General features: G+C 38.1%; 3 protein-coding genes across 4 annotated transcripts; 1 reads left to right on the top strand and 2 right to left on the bottom strand.

Moving 5' to 3' along the window:
* The first annotated feature begins 4124 nt into the window (after window positions 1-4124).
* On the top strand, window positions 4125-9250 carry LOC109204863 (uncharacterized). 2 transcript variants are annotated; one of them, XM_019367048.2, is made up of 2 exons: window positions 4125-4316; window positions 5925-9250. In XM_019367048.2, exons 1-2 carry the CDS (start codon window positions 4242-4244, stop codon window positions 7395-7397), a joined length of 1548 nt encoding a protein of 515 aa, XP_019222593.1. In that variant the 5' UTR covers window positions 4125-4241; the 3' UTR covers window positions 7398-9250. The 2 variants fall into 2 exon arrangements, with proteins under 2 accessions (XP_019222593.1, XP_019222594.1); XM_019367049.2 differs by having other exon boundaries at window positions 5052-9250.
* An 896-nt stretch (window positions 9251-10146) lies between these two features.
* LOC109204864 (uncharacterized) lies at window positions 10147-13954 on the bottom strand. The gene is made up of 3 exons (XM_019367050.2): window positions 13801-13954; window positions 11184-12193; window positions 10147-10516 (listed from the first exon to the last, which is right to left on the bottom strand). Exons 2-3 carry the CDS (start codon window positions 12015-12017, stop codon window positions 10196-10198), a joined length of 1155 nt encoding a protein of 384 aa, XP_019222595.1. The 5' UTR covers window positions 12018-12193; window positions 13801-13954; the 3' UTR covers window positions 10147-10195.
* Window positions 13955-18720: 4766 nt separating this feature from the next.
* On the bottom strand, window positions 18721-20551 carry LOC102079560 (uncharacterized). The gene is made up of 2 exons (XM_005473652.4): window positions 19964-20551; window positions 18721-19897 (listed from the first exon to the last, which is right to left on the bottom strand). Exons 1-2 carry the CDS (start codon window positions 20238-20240, stop codon window positions 19389-19391), a joined length of 786 nt encoding a protein of 261 aa, XP_005473709.1. The 5' UTR covers window positions 20241-20551; the 3' UTR covers window positions 18721-19388.
* Between the last annotated feature and the right edge of the window lie 355 nt (window positions 20552-20906).

The following is a 20906-nucleotide window of genomic DNA, read 5'->3' as shown; positions in this document are numbered from 1 at the left end:
TTTTGGCAGTTTGAAAAGTATTTTACCTTACTGGTTATTTCATTTTAATTCTTTTTTTTTTTTACCTGAATATATCAACTGTAGTCATGCCATATGAAATAGTTCAGAAACCTTTATATAGCCAGGAGCAATGCTGTGCAGCTGAGATAAACAAATATTTAATCATTTAAAAAAAACAAAAAAAACCCAGACAAATATCCTTGAGCGGCCATTATTACAGTTAACTGAACTGAGTTAACAAAGACAGTCAACTGTCAAAGTGGAAAAAAGCCAACAAACAGCAAGTGTCTGTTATAAATATTTTCCCTACTGCCAAAACAACAAGCATGCCTTGTTGTTTTGGCAAGTTTAAACACAAGTTCAAACACCATGGAAGTCTTACCCGACCAGCCATGTCAATCAAGGCTCACTTTGATATCTAGTTAATGAAAGATAACACATGTTATCAAAGGAAATTAATTTAAATAATGACTTGTTGACTCATCAAAAATAAATAATGGCTTTCTGGTTTATGACAGAAGTTGATGTTTGGGAAACATGGGTGCCTGTGGGAGGTAAAGATTGTTTTAACCTTAACTACTTGAGGTCTTAACACATTAAAAACAGATAATCATATAAATTATAATCCAGTAAGTAATCCATAGATGAAAATAAATAACATAAAATACTGTAAAACAACCAGAGATATGTTTTTAAATTAATTAAATTTGAAAGCAGTAGGCCAATAGGATACTAAAGAAGAAAACTATGCTCTCTATCTGCCAGATTCAATGTGGTTGAATTTCCTAGTCGGTATGTCTGTGCAACGGTCTTAAGTGAAAAAGTGATTTAAATTCCAGATTAAAAAGTTCTTCCTCAGAGTTTTTTCCACTCATCAGTACAGTTTGTATCCCTAATAGAGTACTTTGTCTTGGATCACCTCTCATTCCTTTTGTTGGAAAAAGAGAAATAGACTCAGTCAGTCATTGAAAAATCAGATCTTTGAGCATCTGAGTCATGCTGTGACCATTGATATGCTGAACAATGTTTTTAGCTCCACAGTGGTTTCAGCTGTAAGGCTGCCTTCAGAGAGCACCTGCCTTCAGAGAGCACCTGCCTCTGGCTTGCGTGGTCTAAGATTTTTGTTACAAACATGGTTATTTACTGTTAGGTAATCACAGGTGTTTGTGGTTAGCGTAGTCTTGTTTTCATTTTCTTCCTAAAAACTGTTTCAACCCAATTTCAGTAGGCTTGAAAATAAATTCATAAAGAAGAGGTGCAGAGAAATGCACTTCAAAAAATCAGCAAATATAAACTGAAATAAAATATATAAGGCAAAAACGATTTCATCAATTTTTTCTATTCAGGGACACTGGTAATCTGTTTTGGTTTTGGTCATAGTCGTGGTGAACAATGCAGCTGTTGCAAGACACTGTAAATAATCAAAAGATCAAGCTTTAACATTTTTGATAAGATTCCCAACACCACTGACTGAAACACAAGCCCAAACCATGACAGAACCTCCCACCATGTTTACAGATAGCTGTAGATACACACTATCGTATCTTTCTCCTGACATACTGATGACGATTTAAACCATCACTCCATAAAACCTGTTGCCACATATTTTCTGTCCACTTCTTGTGTAATTTGGTATACCTCAGCCTTTTCTCCCTATTTCCCATTCTTAAAAATGGGTTCTCTACAGCCACCCATCTACTGAGACCATTTCTGATGAGGCTTCAGTGAACTGAAATGGATGAACTGAAATGGATGAACTGAAATGCCAGATGTATTTCTCAGCTCTCATGTCAGGTCTTTGCTGGATTTTCCCCTATTTCTTAAGTTTCAGACACTGTTCATCTGCTGTAGATAGCTTTTTTAGGCCTGTCATTTCTTGTGTCCTCCACTTGTCCAATTTTTTCAAGATGTTAAATATACTATGCAAAGATTTAAGCAAAAACCTAATTAGGAATCACTTTGGCAATGTTTGTAGATTCAACTAAAGAAATGAGAACAACTAATGTGCTTTTGCAACAGGAAGTAGTAACAAGCAAGTCGTAAGGGGCAAAGTGTTAAGTGGTTTGACAATCAGAAAGAAACATTCCTCTGAAAATGTCAATGTCCAATAAAAAATGCGAAAGACCTTCAGAATTACTACTGGAGAATTATTGCTCAAGATCACTAGAATACTGAATAATAGGAATAGGATAGTGGGAGCCAGTGTAGCTCTACTAAGACTAGACTGATGTATTCTCTATTATTGGCTTTCATTAATAACCTTGCAGAAGAATTCTGAATAAGCTGCAGCCTACTGAAAGTTATTTTAAGGAGTCTAGCAAAAAGAGCACCGCAGTAATTCAGTTTTCAAGAGAAGAATGCATAAATGCTTGGATGAGTTTTTCCTAGTCATGGCAAGTTAGGAAAGGTGTGACAGGTCAAAATGCCTGCTCTGAAAATACCCGGAAAACACGCCAACTCAAGCCAAGCCAGGTCACAAAGCAAATGCCAGTGCAATACTTATTCGAGGTTATCTTTCCAAACTAAACATCAATGACAACCAGTTCCTATAGGTTCACTAATAAAAATAAATAAATAAATGAAACTGACCAATCTTATCTGTAGCATGCCAACACTAAGTTCATGGATAGAGGACAGAGAAACTTTGTGGATATAGCATAGTGAATTACTGCATAGTTTAGGATAGGGTATTGTTTAAAATCAAATAGCACAACAGGATAACAACATGAACACACATCATGCAAGTCACTATCACAGAACTATTGAAGAACAAAGATTAGTGCTGACCAATAAATAATCATCATCACTGTGATAGAATTATCTTAATAAAAGGCAATGAATAAGAAAGGTAAGTGACTCATCATGTCAATATTTCACCATGTCCAATAAAATCATGTTTGAAATACACACACTGGCCACTTTGTTAGGTGCAACTGTTCAACCGTTTGTTAATGGAAATATTTCATCAGTCAGCCACACTGCAACAACTCGATGCATTTAGAAATTTAGACATGATCAAGACAACCTGCTGAAGATCAAGCTGAGCATCAGAATGGGGAAGAATGGCTGTTGTTTACAGACGGACTGATCTGAGTATTTCAGTAACTGCTGATGTAATCGGACTTTCCAGCAGCACTCCTGTCAGCTAAGAACAGGAAACTGAGGCTGACAATTGCACAGGCTAACCAAAATTTTTCAACAGATAATTGGAAAAATCTTGCTTGGTCGGATGAGTCTCAATTTCTGCCGCAACACTGGGTTTTTTTGAATTTGACCATAACAATATGAAGCATGGATCCATCCTACCATGAATCAATAGTTCAGGCTGGTGCTGGTGTAATAGGGTGAAGGATATTTTCTTTGTACACTTTGGGCACCTTAGTACCAGCTGAGCATCATTTACACGTCACAGCCCACCTCAATGTCCATGTCCATCCCTTTATGACCACAGCAATGAGGCTATGCTTCTGTTGGCCGCTTCCAGCAGGGTACCTCACCCTATTACGAAGCCCCAATCAAATCTTATAGTTTCATGAACATGACAATAAGGACAACATACTCAATTGTCCTGCACAGTTACCAGCTCTCAATCCAATAAAACTAGATGTGGTGGAAGGGAAGATGCACATCATGCAATATAACAAAGTATTTTATACTATTTTGTACAGTATTTTATTCTATGTGTATAGTACTTAGAATAAAATAAAATACTATATACACAATACAATGTTTTGTATAGCATGTTATTCTATCTTATCTTATTCTATTGGGGGTTTTTTTTGTTTTTTTCTTAATTTTTACTGCTCTTAACTTGCACTTTCTGCCGTGACCACCAAAATTTCTACGGAAGAGGATTAGGGCCACTGGAAAGAAAAAAAAAGAATTCTGACTTTAATCTCAGAATTCTGACTTTTTTCTCAGAATTCTGACTTTAATCTCAGAATTCTGACTTTTTTCTCAGAATTCTGACTTTATTCTCAGAATTCTGAGATTAAAGTCAGAATTCTGACTTTTTTCTCAGAATTCTGACTTTAATCTCAGAATTCTGAGAAAAAAGTCAGAATTCTGAGAAAAAAGTCAGAATTCTGACTTTTTCCTTTCTGAGAAAAAAGTCAGAATTCTGACTTTTTTCTCAGAATTCTGACTTTAATCTCAGAATTTTGAGGTGGGCACCTGCAGGCATCCATCTTCAGTGACAGGGATGTGTCCAGGTGTGCAGGTGGAGACCTAATTCACTAAACATGGTGGATATAAGTGATTTTTTGCGTGGCCGAGGGGTCCCCGAAGATGCTGTTTTATTAATGGAAGAGCAGAAGGTGAGTGAAAAAAGAGAGATACTTTGGTGTCTCTTATTTTTACAGGAAAACAGTTACGGTACAGTTACGGTTAGCTGTTAGCATGCTTGTTAGCTTATAATGTTATATAGGAATGAACGTGTTTCACGATGTTACAGTATACTCGGTGAATTGACGTTTTAACTGTTGCAGGATCATCCCAGATGGGTTCGTTGCATTTTATTTTATTGTTCTACTATTTCACAGTTTTTCAAGGCAGTTAAGCGGAGCTGTGTTACAGATGCTAGCCGCCTGCCAATAACACTGGTATATTTGATATTGGCAGTAAGTTACACTTAGTACAGCGGAGGAGAGAAACTGTAATGAATGTTTATGTGGATATTTCACTCAGAAAAATGGGTGGCGTTCATACACAGCCACCGACACACAGCCCCGGTTGTTGTTCTGACGGTGGCCGACTGACGATCCCCTCACAACATGCTAACACAAACTAATGTTGTGCATGTAACTGTGTATACGTTAGTGGTACAGCGTCGGAAGAAATGAGCAAACTGTTAACTGTTTATAATGTCAGAATGACGTCATCGTTCTCCTGCACTGTGTAATGTATGTCAGCTCAAGAAGGAAATCATATCTTATACTCTGAGCTGCCCAGTGCACTTAACGCCTGCGTGTGGAAATGGTAGGCTGCACTACAGTTCACTACCGGTAAAAAATAAATTTAATACAGTATTTGGGTTTTTTTTTTTTTTATAGAACAATAAAATAAAAAGTGCTGGCTGAGGAGCGCTGCCGCGTTGAACTTTGACCTCGGAGTGACGTGACGTTTGTTTGAACAACCAATAGAAGTGCAGAAAGTCGCAAATCAGGCATATTGTTCGCATAAACACAAAAATAAATAAATAAATAAATAAATAACGAAATAATCCCGATGTTGTGCCAAAGAGTGATTTGTAATGTTACTTTGTGTTCTATGTGTAATACCTTTGCTTAAATGACTAAATGGACTGTATTTATGACACTGTGTTATAGTCCTACATACATAAGTAACATTCATATGTACAGATAAAAATGTACAGAGATATGTACACAAGCGTGTACACAAAAGTCTACTGCTGATCGAGCTGCTCAGTGTTCGTACAGTTTCATGCAGAGGGCGTGGAGGTGTTGTCCATGGTGGATGTTAGCTTAGACAACATCCTCTCCTCCCCAGTCTGCTCAGTGGATTTTAGCGGACCGCTAAAGCTGGCCCTCCCGACCAGTTTGTTAAGTTTCCCCCTGTCCCTCTCTGCCATTCCACCACTCCAGCAGACCACAACATAAAAGACAGCAGACGCCACCACAGTGTCGTAGAACATCCTTAGAAGACGTACTACCTACATCATAACCAATCAAGTCCTGCCTTTTTTTAAATACAGATTAGGATTTACTATTTACTGAAAGGCTATGCATTAGTTTGCTTCTTTCATTATTGTGTTTCGCCCTGCATAAAATAGATAGCTTTCCTGATAACTACAGTCAGTACTCTCCTGCTGCCATTAGCGGTGACCTAAGAGGCTTAACCATAATATTGCTTTGCAGTGTAAATGTTGCAGAAAATGACTGTCTTTTCTTTCTTCTTGTGTGCAGATTGACTGTGACGTCATAGCACTGATGGATGATGCAACTTTGGCAAACTACATTCCCTCGTACGGAGACCGAATTGCCCTCTTCAATTTCTGCAAAAGCAAGCAACCACTGTCAAAAAGAAAACTAGGACTTCTGCAAAAACTTCGTGAGAAAATGAAAACCAGAAAAGAAAGTCCAAAGGAGAACACCTCACATACAGATGCAGGAATAAGACAGACAAAGAAGCAAAAAGCAACACGAAATGTTGAGATAGGATGGATACATAGTGATGGAAAAGTAGCCAAACAGGTGAGAGCGAAACAGGGAGGTGGCACTAGAAAAATTCAAATGGCCACTGATGCTGGATTAAAAGATATTCTTCAAGAAGGAAAGAAACTTTTTTTTCCTGATGGCATATCTCCTAAGGGATGTGAAACAGATTTTGAGTTTGAGGTTTGGGACTTTAAACAGAACCACCTTACTGATGATACCTGCCAGTCTATTGGCAATATGTATGAGGCAGCGAGACTGACAATGTTACGCTTCTACATCGCAACAAAACCAAAAGATCCTGAAGAAGATGCCAGCGAGACATCTGAAGTGGTGTTTGTCTCAGAAAGCAGTGGCAGTGATAGTAATCCATTGCAAGTGGGGGAAGTCAGGGGTAATTTTGATGAAGTCATCACTGGTTCAGAAATTTCAGATGATCCAGAAATAACTTTTGGGCCAATTTTTGATGCTGAAGAAGATACAGAAGACACATTAGTCTATGAGGGTTTTCTTGTACCCCTCAGTCCACCTAATTCAGAGAACGTAATAACAATCACCATACGTCATACTGACACTTTACGTGACATGATTACTGCTTTCTCTGATGCAGAGATTTTGAGAAAAACACTGAATGTGAAGCGCATACTTCCAGACAACACAGAAGAACCAGGCACTGGATCAGGAATACTAAGAGATGTACTCACATGCTTCTGGCATGAATTTTATGAGCGATGCACCCTAGGTGCAACAGTTAAAGTGCCATTCATTCGCCATGATTTTCCTGCTGAAAAATGGAAGGCAGTTGGGCGAATACTCTTGAAAGGTTATGAAGAATGTCAGTATTTTCCAAATAAACTTGCAATCCCTTTTCTGGAGCAAGTGCTTTTCAATGGTGTTTACAGTGATCTTAAAGCACACTTTCTACAGTTTGTCAGCAGCCAAGAATGTGATGTTTTGATGGAAGCAGTAAAAAATTTCTCTGCAGTTGACTTGGATGATCTTGTGGAAGTTCTTGACAGCTATGGCTGTAGAAAAAGAATCACTGCTGAGACTCTTCCTACAATCCTTGATGAAATAGCACACAAAGAACTTGTCCAAAAACCAATGTTTGTTATTGACTGCTGGAGGGAGATCATCAACCCCCATATCTCCCTCAGTCCGGAGGCACTGACCAAGTTATTCTCTGAACTGCAACCAACTTCAAAAAAGTGTGCCAGCTCCTGAAATTTGCTGTGGATTTGACTCCACAACAAAAAGAAGTGAAAAATCATCTCAAAAGATTCATCAGAGAGTTGGATAACATTAAACTTCAGAAATTTATGCGTTTCTGCACCGGATCTGACCTTATAGTAACAAACAGTATTTATGTGGAATTTCAAGATATGACAGAGTTTACAAGAAGACCAGTCGGACACACGTGTGGGAATGTTCTGCAGCTAGCTAACAGCTATGAAAACTTCCCAGATTTCCGTTCTGAATTTAATGCAGTTCTTGAAAGTAATGTCTGGGTGATGGACATTGTTTAGACTCTCACAGCAATGCGCTACATTTGAACTGCTCATTCACACTAGAGCATAACTGTAAAGAGATGTTAGGAATATGTATTTTTATGTATTTTGAACTTATACAGTATACTTTTTTTAATTAGAGAGAAGTTTCCCATCTCTGTTAGAAGTCCAGTTTTGGCTAATATTTCAGTTTCTTTTATCATTTTGAGTTTTACATGATACAGTCACAAAACAAAACAAACAGGTACACTGTTTACTACCATATCCAGAGCTGTCTTCACCAAATCCAAGCTTTACAGCTGTAATACAGAAACCTTCAGCAAAAGCATGAAGAAAGAATACTAAAGATCTATAAACTATAATTAAACTGCTCTTAAACTTTCTTTAATGCACCATGTGTGGTGTGAGAATTCAGCACAGTCAAATACTTTTTTAAGTAATTAGTAGTAAGACTAATTCATTCAGATGGTATTTTCTTATTAGGTCAGGGCTAAAACTGAACATAGTTATAATGTAAAAGTAATGCTGTTATTCAACACTGTATTGTAAAAGGAATATGTACAATTTTATACTTTTGCATTTGCATTTGTCATGTCTGAAAATATTTTGCTTTACAGTATATGCAATTTTTAGTTAAGGTAGGTTAAGGTATCAAAGTTTGGCATTTGTTGTTGATTACAAAGGTTCTATTTAAAGTTGGTGAAAATATTTTTTAAAATTCCAGTATTTTCTTATTGTCATATTGTTTCTAAGCATACCTGTTATTCATCCATCAAACTGATTCAAGCTGCTTAAAGGATTCAGTCTGTTTTGAAGACAGTTATTGATTACTAAGATCATAAATAAACACTGTACAGTTCAGTGCAGTGGTCAAGTGCTGTGATTATTCAGGCATCCTTTTGTAATGCCAAATTGTCATGTTCTCAGATAAAGTATTAATCTTAACACCTGAAAAAATGTCTTTTTACTGCCAGAAATTATGCATTTTTATTTGTATGCATGTATGTTCTCAACCATTCACACTTGTTTTTATGTGATACCACAATAGCCAGTGTTCATGATCTTTACAGTAAGTCACTGATGTATACTGATGCGTAACAAGACTGTATGAGATCTATAAGTTTGTTTTAAAAGTTGAGTCATTCTTGTTACAGGGCAGCTTATACGGTTATGAGTTTTAGCCATGTTATTGGCATTGGCAAGAACAGGTTTCTTGTAAACTTTTTCCAATAAAATGTTACTGTACACAGTACATTTGTATTGTTGTTTTGAATATGTTCATCAAGCTCCTTATCTATTTGAACATGCCAGATTTCAAGAGACTGCCACACATGAGCTCAGTAACATGGAAGAATACCATTTATTTTTAATTTCAAACATTTCATAAAGATACACAAATATAAATGTAAAACATGTTGCACTTAATGGGACAATAACTTGGTTCCACTTGCAGGAACTGTTTTGTTGCATTGTTGCAGGGCAGGGATACTACAAATATAAGTCAAAATATTTTTGGTATGTTTCTTATAATTTTAGGATTCATATCATAAAGGAGCCTTGTATACGACACCTCACACTGCATCAGTATAGCAATGACTCATGGTCATTTTACATGAAAACCAGCTAAAATATCTTACAACTAACAGAAGTGAAATAAAATAATAATTAGGTGATGGATCTTCATATGTGTAAATCATTATAATAGCTTTGCTTTAATATAATTGCACTAAAAGTTCCCCAAAAGGCATAACCACTTGAAATATTAACAATGTTACGTTTATAGAAACGTTCTGTTGTCAAGACCTAGAAATGTTAATGCTACTATGGTTTGCTGAAACATACCACAGATAACCTGGGCACCTAGCATATCACATGCTGGTGCCTGGGTTTCCAGCCATGAATATTAAGAATAAAGGTTGATACAGAAAACAATGAACAGGGAGCTGGTCAGTTTATATTTTATATACTATGCACATATCTGGCAACAAAACACAGAAATTTATATTGCAATTGACGGGTAGGCAGATTTACAACACTTATGATTCAATCAAAAATATAACATTTGTAAATGCAGTTTAATGTATGGCCTTTTAAAAGGATTAACATGTGTTTCATAACTGATTGATAATATCACAATGTTCAGCTTTTTCAAGCAATATATAACCAGTTCTGTTTATTGGTAGTGTGAATGTAGAAATAAATCTTACTTGGGGGGAAAAGATACCAACCAAACTGTATTTATTACTATGATCAACATAAAATGATACTAGTTGGTGTCGATCTCCTATCAGCACTCTGAATTTACATTACAGCAGTAATAAACAGCAATATTCTGACAGAATGACCTGAAAAATGGCATGTTCGGTCACACCTAAAAGATGTCTTTCATTTAATGCAGTGCTGAAATACCTGCATAAAAGGTACCTGTAAGACATGGCACCTACTATCAAATCACGTTATCAAGATAAAGAGAAATATTTTGTATTTATTTGTACATTTACACACTGAAGTTTCTTAAATACTTTGCAGTATTTCTTCTCTTAACCTAATATACAGATCTGCAGCACCAAGTGGATCTCCTGGGGCATCCCATTCATTTTCTACCATAAGCAGACAACACAGTTCAAAGACTGTTTCATCACAGGGGTATTGACCTTTTGGGCTACACTCTTCCATACACAAAGTGATATCCTCCATAGAAATAGGTTTCAGTCTGTCCTCAGCACTGTGCAGCTCTGGAAATGAGTACATTACTACTGGTCGACCCGATGCTGCACTACCACTTGGCCGGATTTTGTGCGAGTTCCATGTGTTCACAACTTCATCAAGTTCATCCTACATGAAAAACAGCACAATACAAGTGTATGAAACAGACCATGTACCAGTAGATTTAGCCAAAGTTGAGGCTTATTAACTCATTAATCAACAGACATAGAAAGTGACCTCTAATTAATGTAAAACCAAGCAGCAAAAACAAAATAGCACTGTCACTAAAAAGCACATGGACACAGAATGGTGCTACATGATTCTACTGTTGAATAGATAGCCCAACACTTTATACTCAGTGTGCAATGATTCTACAATATATTTTCAATAGAGAATTAACCAAATGATAAGATTGCTTTCTGAAACTGTGCCCAAAGGACCGCTAGGTAACAGACTCCATAATAATTAAAACCATGTGGCAATAAAAAAATTTTAATGCTCAATGCACCTGTACTGAGAAAGGGGCAGTTAGTTCCACTGATAACATGAGTACAATTCCATCAAAGTATTAAAATGGAATCCCAAAAAGTTGATTCTGTTCATGTGGATGTATTGTTTTCAGTGTGAGAAATGTTTTGTCAAAAATCATTCCTTACCTGGCTGATTGAGCATGCATCAAGACATATTAAAATGGAAATAAAATTCATATTTTATTTAAAGAAAAAATGTTCTAACCATATTTATATTTTCTATTTTTGCAGCTAAGACATTACATAGCATGAGCACATGCTTTTACCTGAATAAGATTGAGAAAGCAGAACTGGATAAGACTTTTGTCCAAAAAATCCCCTGTGAAGTGGCCATCATCCTGAAAACTTTGAAATAAGTTCATCCAAAATTGTGCACTCTGTTTGCGTAGGGTAGCCCACCATCCTTCTATACGTTGGTTGGCTGTACTTCTTCCGTAAAGGAAACTTTTCTCACCTGCAAAACTGTCTGTGTGGTTTCTCCGTAAAAACATCTGCATTTGTTCGACACAACCATTTTCTGTACCTCGGTCAGCACGTAACCTCTCTGGACATCCATTGATGCATGAAACTGTTTTCAGAAAATAACTTGCAATCAATTTAGGGTCATTGTTTGTGGTATAAGCCTCCATCCATACAACATAGCGGCTAAAACCATCTATGCAGCCACTGATAGCAATACCATATGGTTTCAACTTGTCATAGCCATCCATGTGCCAGAGAGCATTTGGCCCTCTGCAGCTGTACTGACGTCTTCTCAACCGTCGAGCTCGTCTCAGTTCCACACCTTGAGGGTCTACCAATTTGATTATGCATCTTACAGTATCTTGTGACACCACAAATCCATGTTGAATTGCACGAAGATGTAGCCAACGATAACCTTGCATCTGTCCATTTGTCATGATCTCTTGTTGGACAAAGGCTAGCACTTCCTCCAAGTTTGATTGATTCTTCCTTCTAAAGAGCCCAAGTCTTTTACAAATTCTCTTTAGAGTTCGAACACTTATAATTGTCTGATGACTATGTGCTAAAATTGAAAGTATTTCTTTGTTACTGAAGGAAAGTCTGAAATACAGTCTTATAAAGTCATCCAAATCTGACATGTCAGCGACTGTTTCTCTCACTTCGAGAGGTGAAGTTTTTGCAGAAGTCCTAGTTTTCTTTTTGACAGTGGTTGCTTGCTTTTGCAGAAATTGAAGAGGGCAATTCGGTCTCCGTACGAGGGAATGTAGTTTGCCAAAGTTGCGTCATCCATCAGTGCTATGACGTCACAGTCAATCTGCACACAAGAAGAAAGAAAAGACAGTCATTTTCTGCAACATTTACACTGCAAAGCAATATTATGGTTAAGCCTCTTAGGTCACCGCTAATGGCAGCAGGAGAGTACTGACTGTAGTTATCAGGAAAGCTATCTATTTTATGCAGGGCAAAACACAATAATGAAAGAAGCAAACTAATGCATAGCCTTTCAGTAAATAGTAAATCCTAATCTGTATTTAAAAAAAGGCAGGACTTGATTGGTTATGATGTAGGTAGTACGTCTTCTAAGGATGTTCTACGACACTGTGGTGGCGTCTGCTGTCTTTTATGTTGTGGTCTGCTGGAGTGGTGGAATGGCAGAGAGGGACAGGGGGAAACTTAACAAACTGGTCGGGAGGGCCAGCTTTAGCGGTCCGCTAAAATCCACTGAGCAGACTGGGGAGGAGAGGATGTTGTCTAAGCTAACATCCACCATGGACAACACCTCCACGCCCTCTGCATGAAACTGTACGAACACTGAGCAGCTCGATCAGCAGTAGACTTTTGTGTACACGCTTGTGTACATATCTCTGTACATTTTTATCTGTACATATGAATGTTACTTATGTATGTAGGACTATAACACAGTGTCATAAATACAGTCCATTTAGTCATTTAAGCAAAGGTATTACACATAGAACACAAAGTAACATTACAAATCACTCTTTGGCACAACATCGGGATTATTTCGTTATTTATTTATTTATTTATTTATTTTTGTGTTTATGCGAACAATATGCCTGATTTGCGACTTTCTGCACTTCTATTGGTTGTTCAAACAAACGTCACGTCACTCCGAGGTCAAAGTTCAACGCGGCAGCGCTCCTCAGCCAGCACTTTTTATTTTATTGTTCTATAAAAAAAAAAAAACCCAAATACTGTATTAAATTTATTTTTTACCGGTAGTGAACTGTAGTGCAGCCTACCATTTCCACACGCAGGCGTTAAGTGCACTGGGCAGCTCAGAGTATAAGATATGATTTCCTTCTTGAGCTGACATACATTACACAGTGCAGGAGAACGATGACGTCATTCTGACATTATAAACAGTTAACAGTTTGCTCATTTCTTCCGACGCTGTACCACTAACGTATACACAGTTACATGCACAACATTAGTTTGTGTTAGCATGTTGTGAGGGGATCGTCAGTCGGCCACCGTCAGAACAACAACCGGGGCTGTGTGTCGGTGGCTGTGTATGAACGCCACCCATTTTTCTGAGTGAAATATCCACATAAACATTCATTACAGTTTCTCTCCTCCGCTGTACTAAGTGTAACTTACTGCCAATATCAAATATACCAGTGTTATTGGCAGGCGGCTAGCATCTGTAACACAGCTCCGCTTAACTGCCTTGAAAAACTGTGAAATAGTAGAACAATAAAATAAAATGCAACGAACCCATCTGGGATGATCCTGCAACAGTTAAAACGTCAATTCACCGAGTATACTGTAACATCGTGAAACACGTTCATTCCTATATAACATTATAAGCTAACAAGCATGCTAACAGCTAACCGTAACTGTACCGTAACTGTTTTCCTGTAAAAATAAGAGACACCAAAGTATCTCTCTTTTTTCACTCACCTTCTGCTCTTCCATTAATAAAACAGCATCTTCGGGGACCCCTCGGCCACGCAAAAAATCACTTATATCCACCATGTTTAGTGAATTAGGTCTCCACCTGCACACCTGGACACATCCCTGTCACTGAAGATGGATGCCTGCAGGTGCCCACCTCAAAATTCCGAGATTAAAGTCAGAATTCTGAGAAAAAGACTTTTTTCTCAGAAAGGAAAAAGTCAGAATTCTGACTTTTTTCTCAGAATTCTGAGATTAAAGTCAGAATTCTGACTTTTTTCTCAGAATTCTGAGAAAAAAGTCAGAATTCTGAGATTAAAGTCAGAATTCTGAGAAAAAAGTCAGAATTCTGACTTTAATCTCAGAATTCTGAGAATAAAGTCAGAATTCTGAGAAAAAAGTCAGAATTCTGAGATTAAAGTCAGAATTCTGAGAAAAAAGTCAGAATTCTGAGATTAAAGTCAGAATTCTTTTTTTTTCTTTCCAGTGGCCCTAATCCTCTTCCGTAAATTTCCCACGTGTGGGACTAATAAAGGTTTATCTTATCTTGTCTTATCTTATTCATGTGCAGCCCGGTCTTACGGTCCCACCACAGGATTTCAGTCAGGTTGAGATGTGCAACATTCGTATAATGCCATCATGTCAATATGGACCAAAATCTCTAAGGAACTTTCAGCACCTTGTTGAATCTATGCCACAAATTAAGAAAGTTCTGAAAGGAAAAGGCAGTTCAAAGTGTCAAGCGAGTGCAATTTATTTTTTGTTTTGGAATATTATTAAAAAAAGAAATCTGTGAGGCCTATTTTAGGGTTGGGGCACTAATTTAAATTCAGTTTTACTCATATAGCACCAAATCACAACAACAGTAGCTTTTTAAATTAAAACAGAAAGATATGTCATCATCACCATACCTGTCATGGTCCCCGTGTCTGCCCGGCCGGCCCCACAAGGCTACATGTGTTTTTGTTTACTCTCTCCCTCTTTCTCTCGCCACTCCGCCTGGGCGGAGCTCACGCCCTTGGCCCACACACCTGTTGGCCATCACGCTGCCATTATGTGTTTGCCATTTAAAGCCGGGACGCAGACAGTCTCATCGCTGGATGATTGTGTGAGACGTTAGTGAGCCACTCTAGCCTCAGTGAAGTTTTCTTGTGTTAGTCTGTGATTCTGCGTAACCGATCTCTCTCGTGTATAGTTTTCCCGGACCTGTGTGGACGTGGTTAAGTTTTAGTGTGAAGAAGAGAGCGAGTGTGAGAGCTTCCCCTTCCCGGATTTCCCCCTGGACCCTAGGAACCCCGAATTTCCCCCACTGTATATATTCTGCACCTGGTGATTATGTAAATAAACTCTGTGTTTGGAACTGAACCCTGCTCTGCGCTTGAGCCCCCGCCATCGCTTGTGACAGTACTGAATGTTATGACACATGGCATATATTCCTCACACTGTGCAGGCCTGTTAAAAGACTACTTTCCACATTAATGACAGCTACATTCAATAGTAGCACCAAGCCAGGAAAGAAAACACGTCTAATACTATGAACCCATACACTAGCAAGCTATGGGAAACTAAAAATGTTATTTTAACCTGGGATCAAATTGTCTTGAAATTATATGTATTTTTCTTTTCTCTCATTTACCTTTTGATTTAATGATTAATTTTTTTAAGGGAAGTGCATCAAATTCTAAAATCCAAAACAAGGAAATGGTCAGTGGCTGGAATTTTATTTTCCTTTTAGCAGGGAAGTGGTCATTTCTTTTAAATCAGACACTTGTAAGATGTTACATTTTGTAATAAATTCAAGAAGAAGAGTAATCTTTTAATGTCTGTGCCTTGTAGTGGCCATCAGAACTGTAATGAAGCAATGTAGTGTAATGATATTCGAATGACTTTGGTGTGGGTTTCTGGTAAAATTCATTTTATAAATATTAAAACATACTCATCCCATCAAACATACTCAAGCTCTCTGATTAAACTGCATGCTGCACACCTTATAGTCAACTCAAGCTGGGTTGTTAGGTCACATCACTCATGATATAACAGAGAGATGAGTCAAGCAAAAGGGATTTATTCAGAATTGTGGAAGGAGTGGTCATCCTTAGTGGTGTCAGGAGATGAGGTGGAGGACAACCAGCCAGACTTTCAGGAAGATGACAGTTCCTTATAGTTGAGGCAAATAAACAACATCCAAAATACACTGCTAGGGCTCTGAGGTTGTGTGGTTTGGTTTCCCTGGTACAAACTGCAGTACAGGGCAATGACCTGCAAAGGAAATCATCTGCCGTTCTATACAGGCCTTCCATGGTCTTGGTAGATTGAGGCACCCTTGTTGCACTCTGTTAAAAAAAGGGCTCTTCAGGCACTAGCCTGAAGGCTTTATTCTTTTCACCCTCATCAGAGATATCAAAAACCAGGACCCAATATATCAAGATCTTTGAGCATCTGAGTCATGCTGTGACCACTGATATGCTGAACAATGTTTTTAGCTCCACAGTGGTTTCAGCTGTAAGGCTGCCTTCAGAGAGCACCTGCCTCTGGCTTGCGTGGTCTAAGATTTTTGTTACAAACATGGTTATTTACTGTTTGGTAATCACAGGTGTTTGTGGTTAGCGTAGTCTTGTTTTCATTTTCTTCCTAAAAACAGTTTCAACCCAATTTCAGTAGGCTTGAAAATAAATTCATAAAGAAGAGGTGCAGAGAAATGTACTTCAAAAATACAGCAAATATAATACTAATTATATGAATAAACTAAATAAATAGTTATCAACCTGATTATATAACTCTATATTTATGTACGTGTGTGTGTGAATTCAATGGAAAATGATTTTTATTTCTCCTTCAACAAGACAAAAAGACTTCAGAAGCAATGGTTGCACATTGCTTCTTAGCAATAATGGATGTAAGAGGTCCTGTGTCCCTGCTCAGGCTCCTCAAAAGCTGCCAAGTCCTTCCATGAACTTAAACCTTCTAATGTCAGGCCCTCCTCTACCTCGTCCCCTGACAGTCTGACTCCAAGAACTATAATTCTGAGTGAAATCCCTTCTGCCCCACTCTGCCCTCTGCTTCAAGTGTGGAAATATGTTGAGTTAAGTAACTCCTGCTGTCCACTGCAAGTAACAATGAATAAAAGTTTCTGTTTTGAAAGTGTTAAATCTACTGTACATTTCTGAAATCCTACTGAAATGAAGAATTTCATAGTGAAGAAACAATTTGACTTTAAGCTAATGAAACACAATATCTGCAAAATGTATAAATATCACTTCCTTATTGATGGCATAAATATTTAGAAACTACTCATGTCCTCCTTTTAAAGTCCATGATGCTAGTAGTCAAACCGCCACAAATGTGATATCACTATAAAGCCCAGGAGGACCTAGTACAGTAGAACTCAAATAGTTAATAAATTAATAAATTGTGCTTTATGAAGAGGTCTAAGACTAACGTCTACCACAGAAGAAAAGCATGGGTCTTGTAGTTACGTCGTATGCATGTTAATCAAGGTACCCAACTTAGAAAAGCTCACCTGTGCGCTGTTTGCTCAGTGAAAAAAAACCTACCGAGTATTGTTGTGGTGTTATGGTCGTGCTGCCGTGTTGCAGACGTTGTTGTAACTCCTTCCTGTGTTTTTAACGGATCTTTGGACATAATGGCACAGTCTCAGGGGTACAGAGCCCGGCGTTCCTGACTGACACTTTGCATAGGAGCCGAGCATTGCAGGAAGCTTTTATTTTGATACTTCCACTGACCGGAAGTTTAAATTTGCTTTTAGCTAAAGATTTGATACCCCGACGTATCACATTTATCATTTAGTAGTTATACTTCGATTACTAGTTTGCATTTATTTTTAAAATTAACTTTTCTTATTTAGATGATTTAGATGTTTTGTTAACAAGTTACTGTTTGGATCTAAATGCAGCAAAATGTTGGAGTTAAATTTTCATGTTTCAATTCACAGTGGACACCCCATAAAGTAAAGGACATGCAGTACTGTGCAGAAGCAGATGTTATTATATTTATGAAAAGCCAGATATTGTTTTGTTCTGGTGGTCTTGAGCAACAGTTCTTGAGGCTTTCTGAAGATTCTTCAATTTTTCTTTGAACATTGGCTGCTTTTTCAATCATTCTCAGTCCAATACTAGTGTCTGACTATTTTCAGAGGAACTTTTTTGTTTACTCACTAATCACTGACCTATGAATCACTCAAGGATAAAAAACAGCTCCAAACCTAAGAGATCAATCAGTGTTATGTTGTGTAACAGGCAACTTAGCAAAGAACCTACTTTAAGTGGTATATTTAGGCAGTTTGTTCCCATTTGTTTAGTTGAATCTTCCAAAAATAACCAGTCTCACAGGCATAAAATAGTATCTTTGAACCAACAAAAAGGGATTCACAAAAAGATATTGGCCAAAAAAGGCATATCTCAGCAAGGTGTGCAGTAGGTCCTTAAAAAGAATTAAGAAAACTGGAATGTCAGGCCTATAAAAACTACAGCAGATGAACAGTATCTAAACGTATGTCCTTAAGAAATAGGAAAAAAATTTCATCAAAGACCAGAAAAAAGACCTGAAATATACATCAGGCCTTTGAGTTGATCCAGGTACTGTTAACTGAAGCCTCACAGAAATGCTCTTAGTGGCAGGGTCCCTGTCGAGAGACAGTTCTTAGGGAAGCAAAACAGTGAGAAAAAGCTAATGTATCCCAAATTACACAGGAACTGGGCTGAAAATCCAGGTCTGATGAAGTGATGAAAACAAATGTAAAATTTTTGGTCAAATTGTGAGGGCTATGTACAAAGAAAGTCAAGTGAGAGATACAGCAGTGAGTGTTGTACAGCCAACCTTAAAGCACAGTGGAGGCTCTGTCATGGTTTGGGGCTGCATTTCATGAAATTATGAACACTGAAAAGTATCATCAAAATTTTATCCACCAAGCAATACCATCTGGAAGTCATATAATACACGACAGCTTCATTTTTCCGGATGACAATGATCCCAAACACTGCACGAGTGCAGTAAAAACATACCTGGATGCAAAAACACACAACAGAGCAGAGTTATGGACTGGCCTCCCCAGAGCCCAGACCCCGCAATACTGAAGCAGTGTGAGATCATGTAGACAAAGAATCTTACTAAAGGCAGCCCACATCCAAAGAAGATCTTTAAATGTCTTTTGAGAAGCTGAAGGATTATTCCTGATGACTACTTAAGATATCCAGAACGCTCTCCAGGCTGTGTTGAAGAATAAAGGTGGTCATACCAGACTTTCAAGCTTTTTAAAAGTCTCTGTTTTGTTTTTTTAACTGATCAAGCAGGGACTTCTTCTATTGATACAACTATAATGAATATAATAGATGGATACCATGTTAATACAATATTACAATATTCAACAGAAGTATAAAAATATAAAATAATAAACAGGCATGATTTATGAAAAATAAATAACTGGCAAACTTAAAAACTGATCTGGAATAGTTTTTATATTTAATGATTGCCAGGAGGAGGTTGAGACTCCAAACCAGACTCTTGAAAGGTAGCCCATAAGTATGGGGACCTTTTATAGACTCTTGCTGCTGGCCTTCTTCTCCTGCAGATGGACATCAGAAAAAAATGATCTCGATTACGACAAGAGCCACCGAGAAGGATGATAAGAAAATGAAGACTTTCAGTGTGTTTTTAAGCATCCCCAGGTACTCTTTCCTTTTCTGATGGCGAGGAGCTATCTCTATCATGCGGGATTTTATTGACTTGACGATTGCAATTTCCATGGCTGGATCCTGCATTAATAGCACAGACTCAAGCTGTTCGCGACTGAATGTCTTCTGCAGGTCTTTTAAAACCGCTTTGGAGACTTTTTTAATGAGTTTCTTGTCAGGACAGAATTTCGACGAGATGCGGAGTCCGTTCATCGTCTGGGCCGCCAGGCGTCCAACGGGAGCTTCCCACTCCTGCTTGGTATCGGTGTGGGGACCTATAGCTCCACAGTCTTTGAGCACCATGAAGGTCACATCGCAGACAAACACCAGCTGCTGCTTGCTCTGGTCTGATGTGGTGGAGACACATTTATCAGCCGCAGCTGATGATGATGCCAGTTCTACAGCAGGTGCGTCTGTAACCGATTCATGAACTTCAGATTGTGCTCTGTTTTCCGGACCTACTTTTACTTGTAACAAACCTTCGGGACGTGTTATGGTCTCTGACAGCTGCTGGTCCCCACCTGCCCCAGCTGCAGCTTCACAGTTGGACTTTGGCTCATCAGCATCAAGTGCCTGCGGTGGCTCCATAACAGCAGAGTCCTTGTGCCTCTCCGTGATGATCAACTCTGCTGCGTCCTCCGACGAGGTAACTCCCGACAATTTATTTTCCTGTGGGTGCTGGTCCCCGTCTGCCCCATCTACGGCTTCACAGCAGGATTTAGACGTGTCAGCCGCCGATGACTGTGGTGGTTCCATAATACCTGAGTCCTTGAGCTTTTTCAGGATGTTAAACTCCTCTGTGTTTTCCAACGCTGTATCTCCTGTTATTATATTCTCTCTTAATGTTAATGTTAGGTTCTAAAACGTTTCTTTCAAGTTAGGCTACTAAACGTTTTTTGTTTTGTTTTGTTTTGTTGTGTTTTGCGTAAATTTGTATGAGGCTGTGAGACAACTAACCTTTCTGATGAGACATCAAAGCAGAAAGTGGAACTGAATCAGATCATATGACAACCAAAAGCTCTGACGTCAGAGAACTCTATCTTTGATTCCATGGCAACAATAATTGGAGAAACGTAAACGCGTTTCTTGTAGCCACTTCCAACTAAGTAGCCTACTTCAGCAGGGCCGTAACCAAGGCTTCAACACTGTGATCCCTAGTCCCCAAGAACATTTAAAAACAAGGGGATACATTTTTTCCATTATACGCTGTAATACACTGATCTAATAAAAACAGATACTTATGACTATGATCACATTTGCTTTTGCTTGCGTTTTATAAAGCAACAACATTTTTCTATCAGTTTGCATATTATCCATGTGCCTGTGTGGATTTGATTTCTGCTTTCTACAAAGGAAGAAATAGCTAGAATAATAAAGAAGGAAGAAGAATAAAAAGGAACTAGAGTAAGAGAAAGTCCAGTG

The sequence above is a fragment of the Oreochromis niloticus genome, linkage group LG13, assembly GCF_001858045.2.
Source record: "Oreochromis niloticus isolate F11D_XX linkage group LG13, O_niloticus_UMD_NMBU, whole genome shotgun sequence".
Lineage (NCBI taxonomy): Eukaryota > Metazoa > Chordata > Actinopteri > Cichliformes > Cichlidae > Oreochromis > Oreochromis niloticus.
This window is presented reverse-complemented; position numbering and strand designations above follow the sequence as displayed.

What these genes read in the sequence shown, in the direction of transcription:
- LOC109204863 (XM_019367048.2), top strand. Translation starts at nt 4,242, where the DNA reads ATGGTGGATATAAGTGATTTTTTGCGTGGCCGAGGGGTCCCCGAAGAT. An exon ending in TATTAATGGAAGAGCAGAAG is followed by an intron (nt 4,317 to 5,924) that starts GTGAGTGAAAAA and finishes TCTTGTGTGCAG; the next exon opens with ATTGACTGTGACGTCATAGC.
- LOC102079560 (XM_005473652.4), bottom strand. Translation starts at nt 20,240, where the DNA reads ATGGAACCACCACAGTCATCGGCGGCTGACACGTCTAAATCCTGCTGT. An exon ending in GACCATAACACGTCCCGAAG is followed by an intron (nt 19,898 to 19,963) that starts GTTTGTTACAAG and finishes AATCGGTTACAG; the next exon opens with ACGCACCTGCTGTAGAACTG.
- LOC109204864 (XM_019367050.2), bottom strand. Translation starts at nt 12,017, where the DNA reads ATGTCAGATTTGGATGACTTTATAAGACTGTATTTCAGACTTTCCTTC. An exon ending in GCTTTCTCAATCTTATTCAG is followed by an intron (nt 10,517 to 11,183) that starts GTAAAAGCATGT and finishes TTTTTCATGTAG; the next exon opens with GATGAACTTGATGAAGTTGT.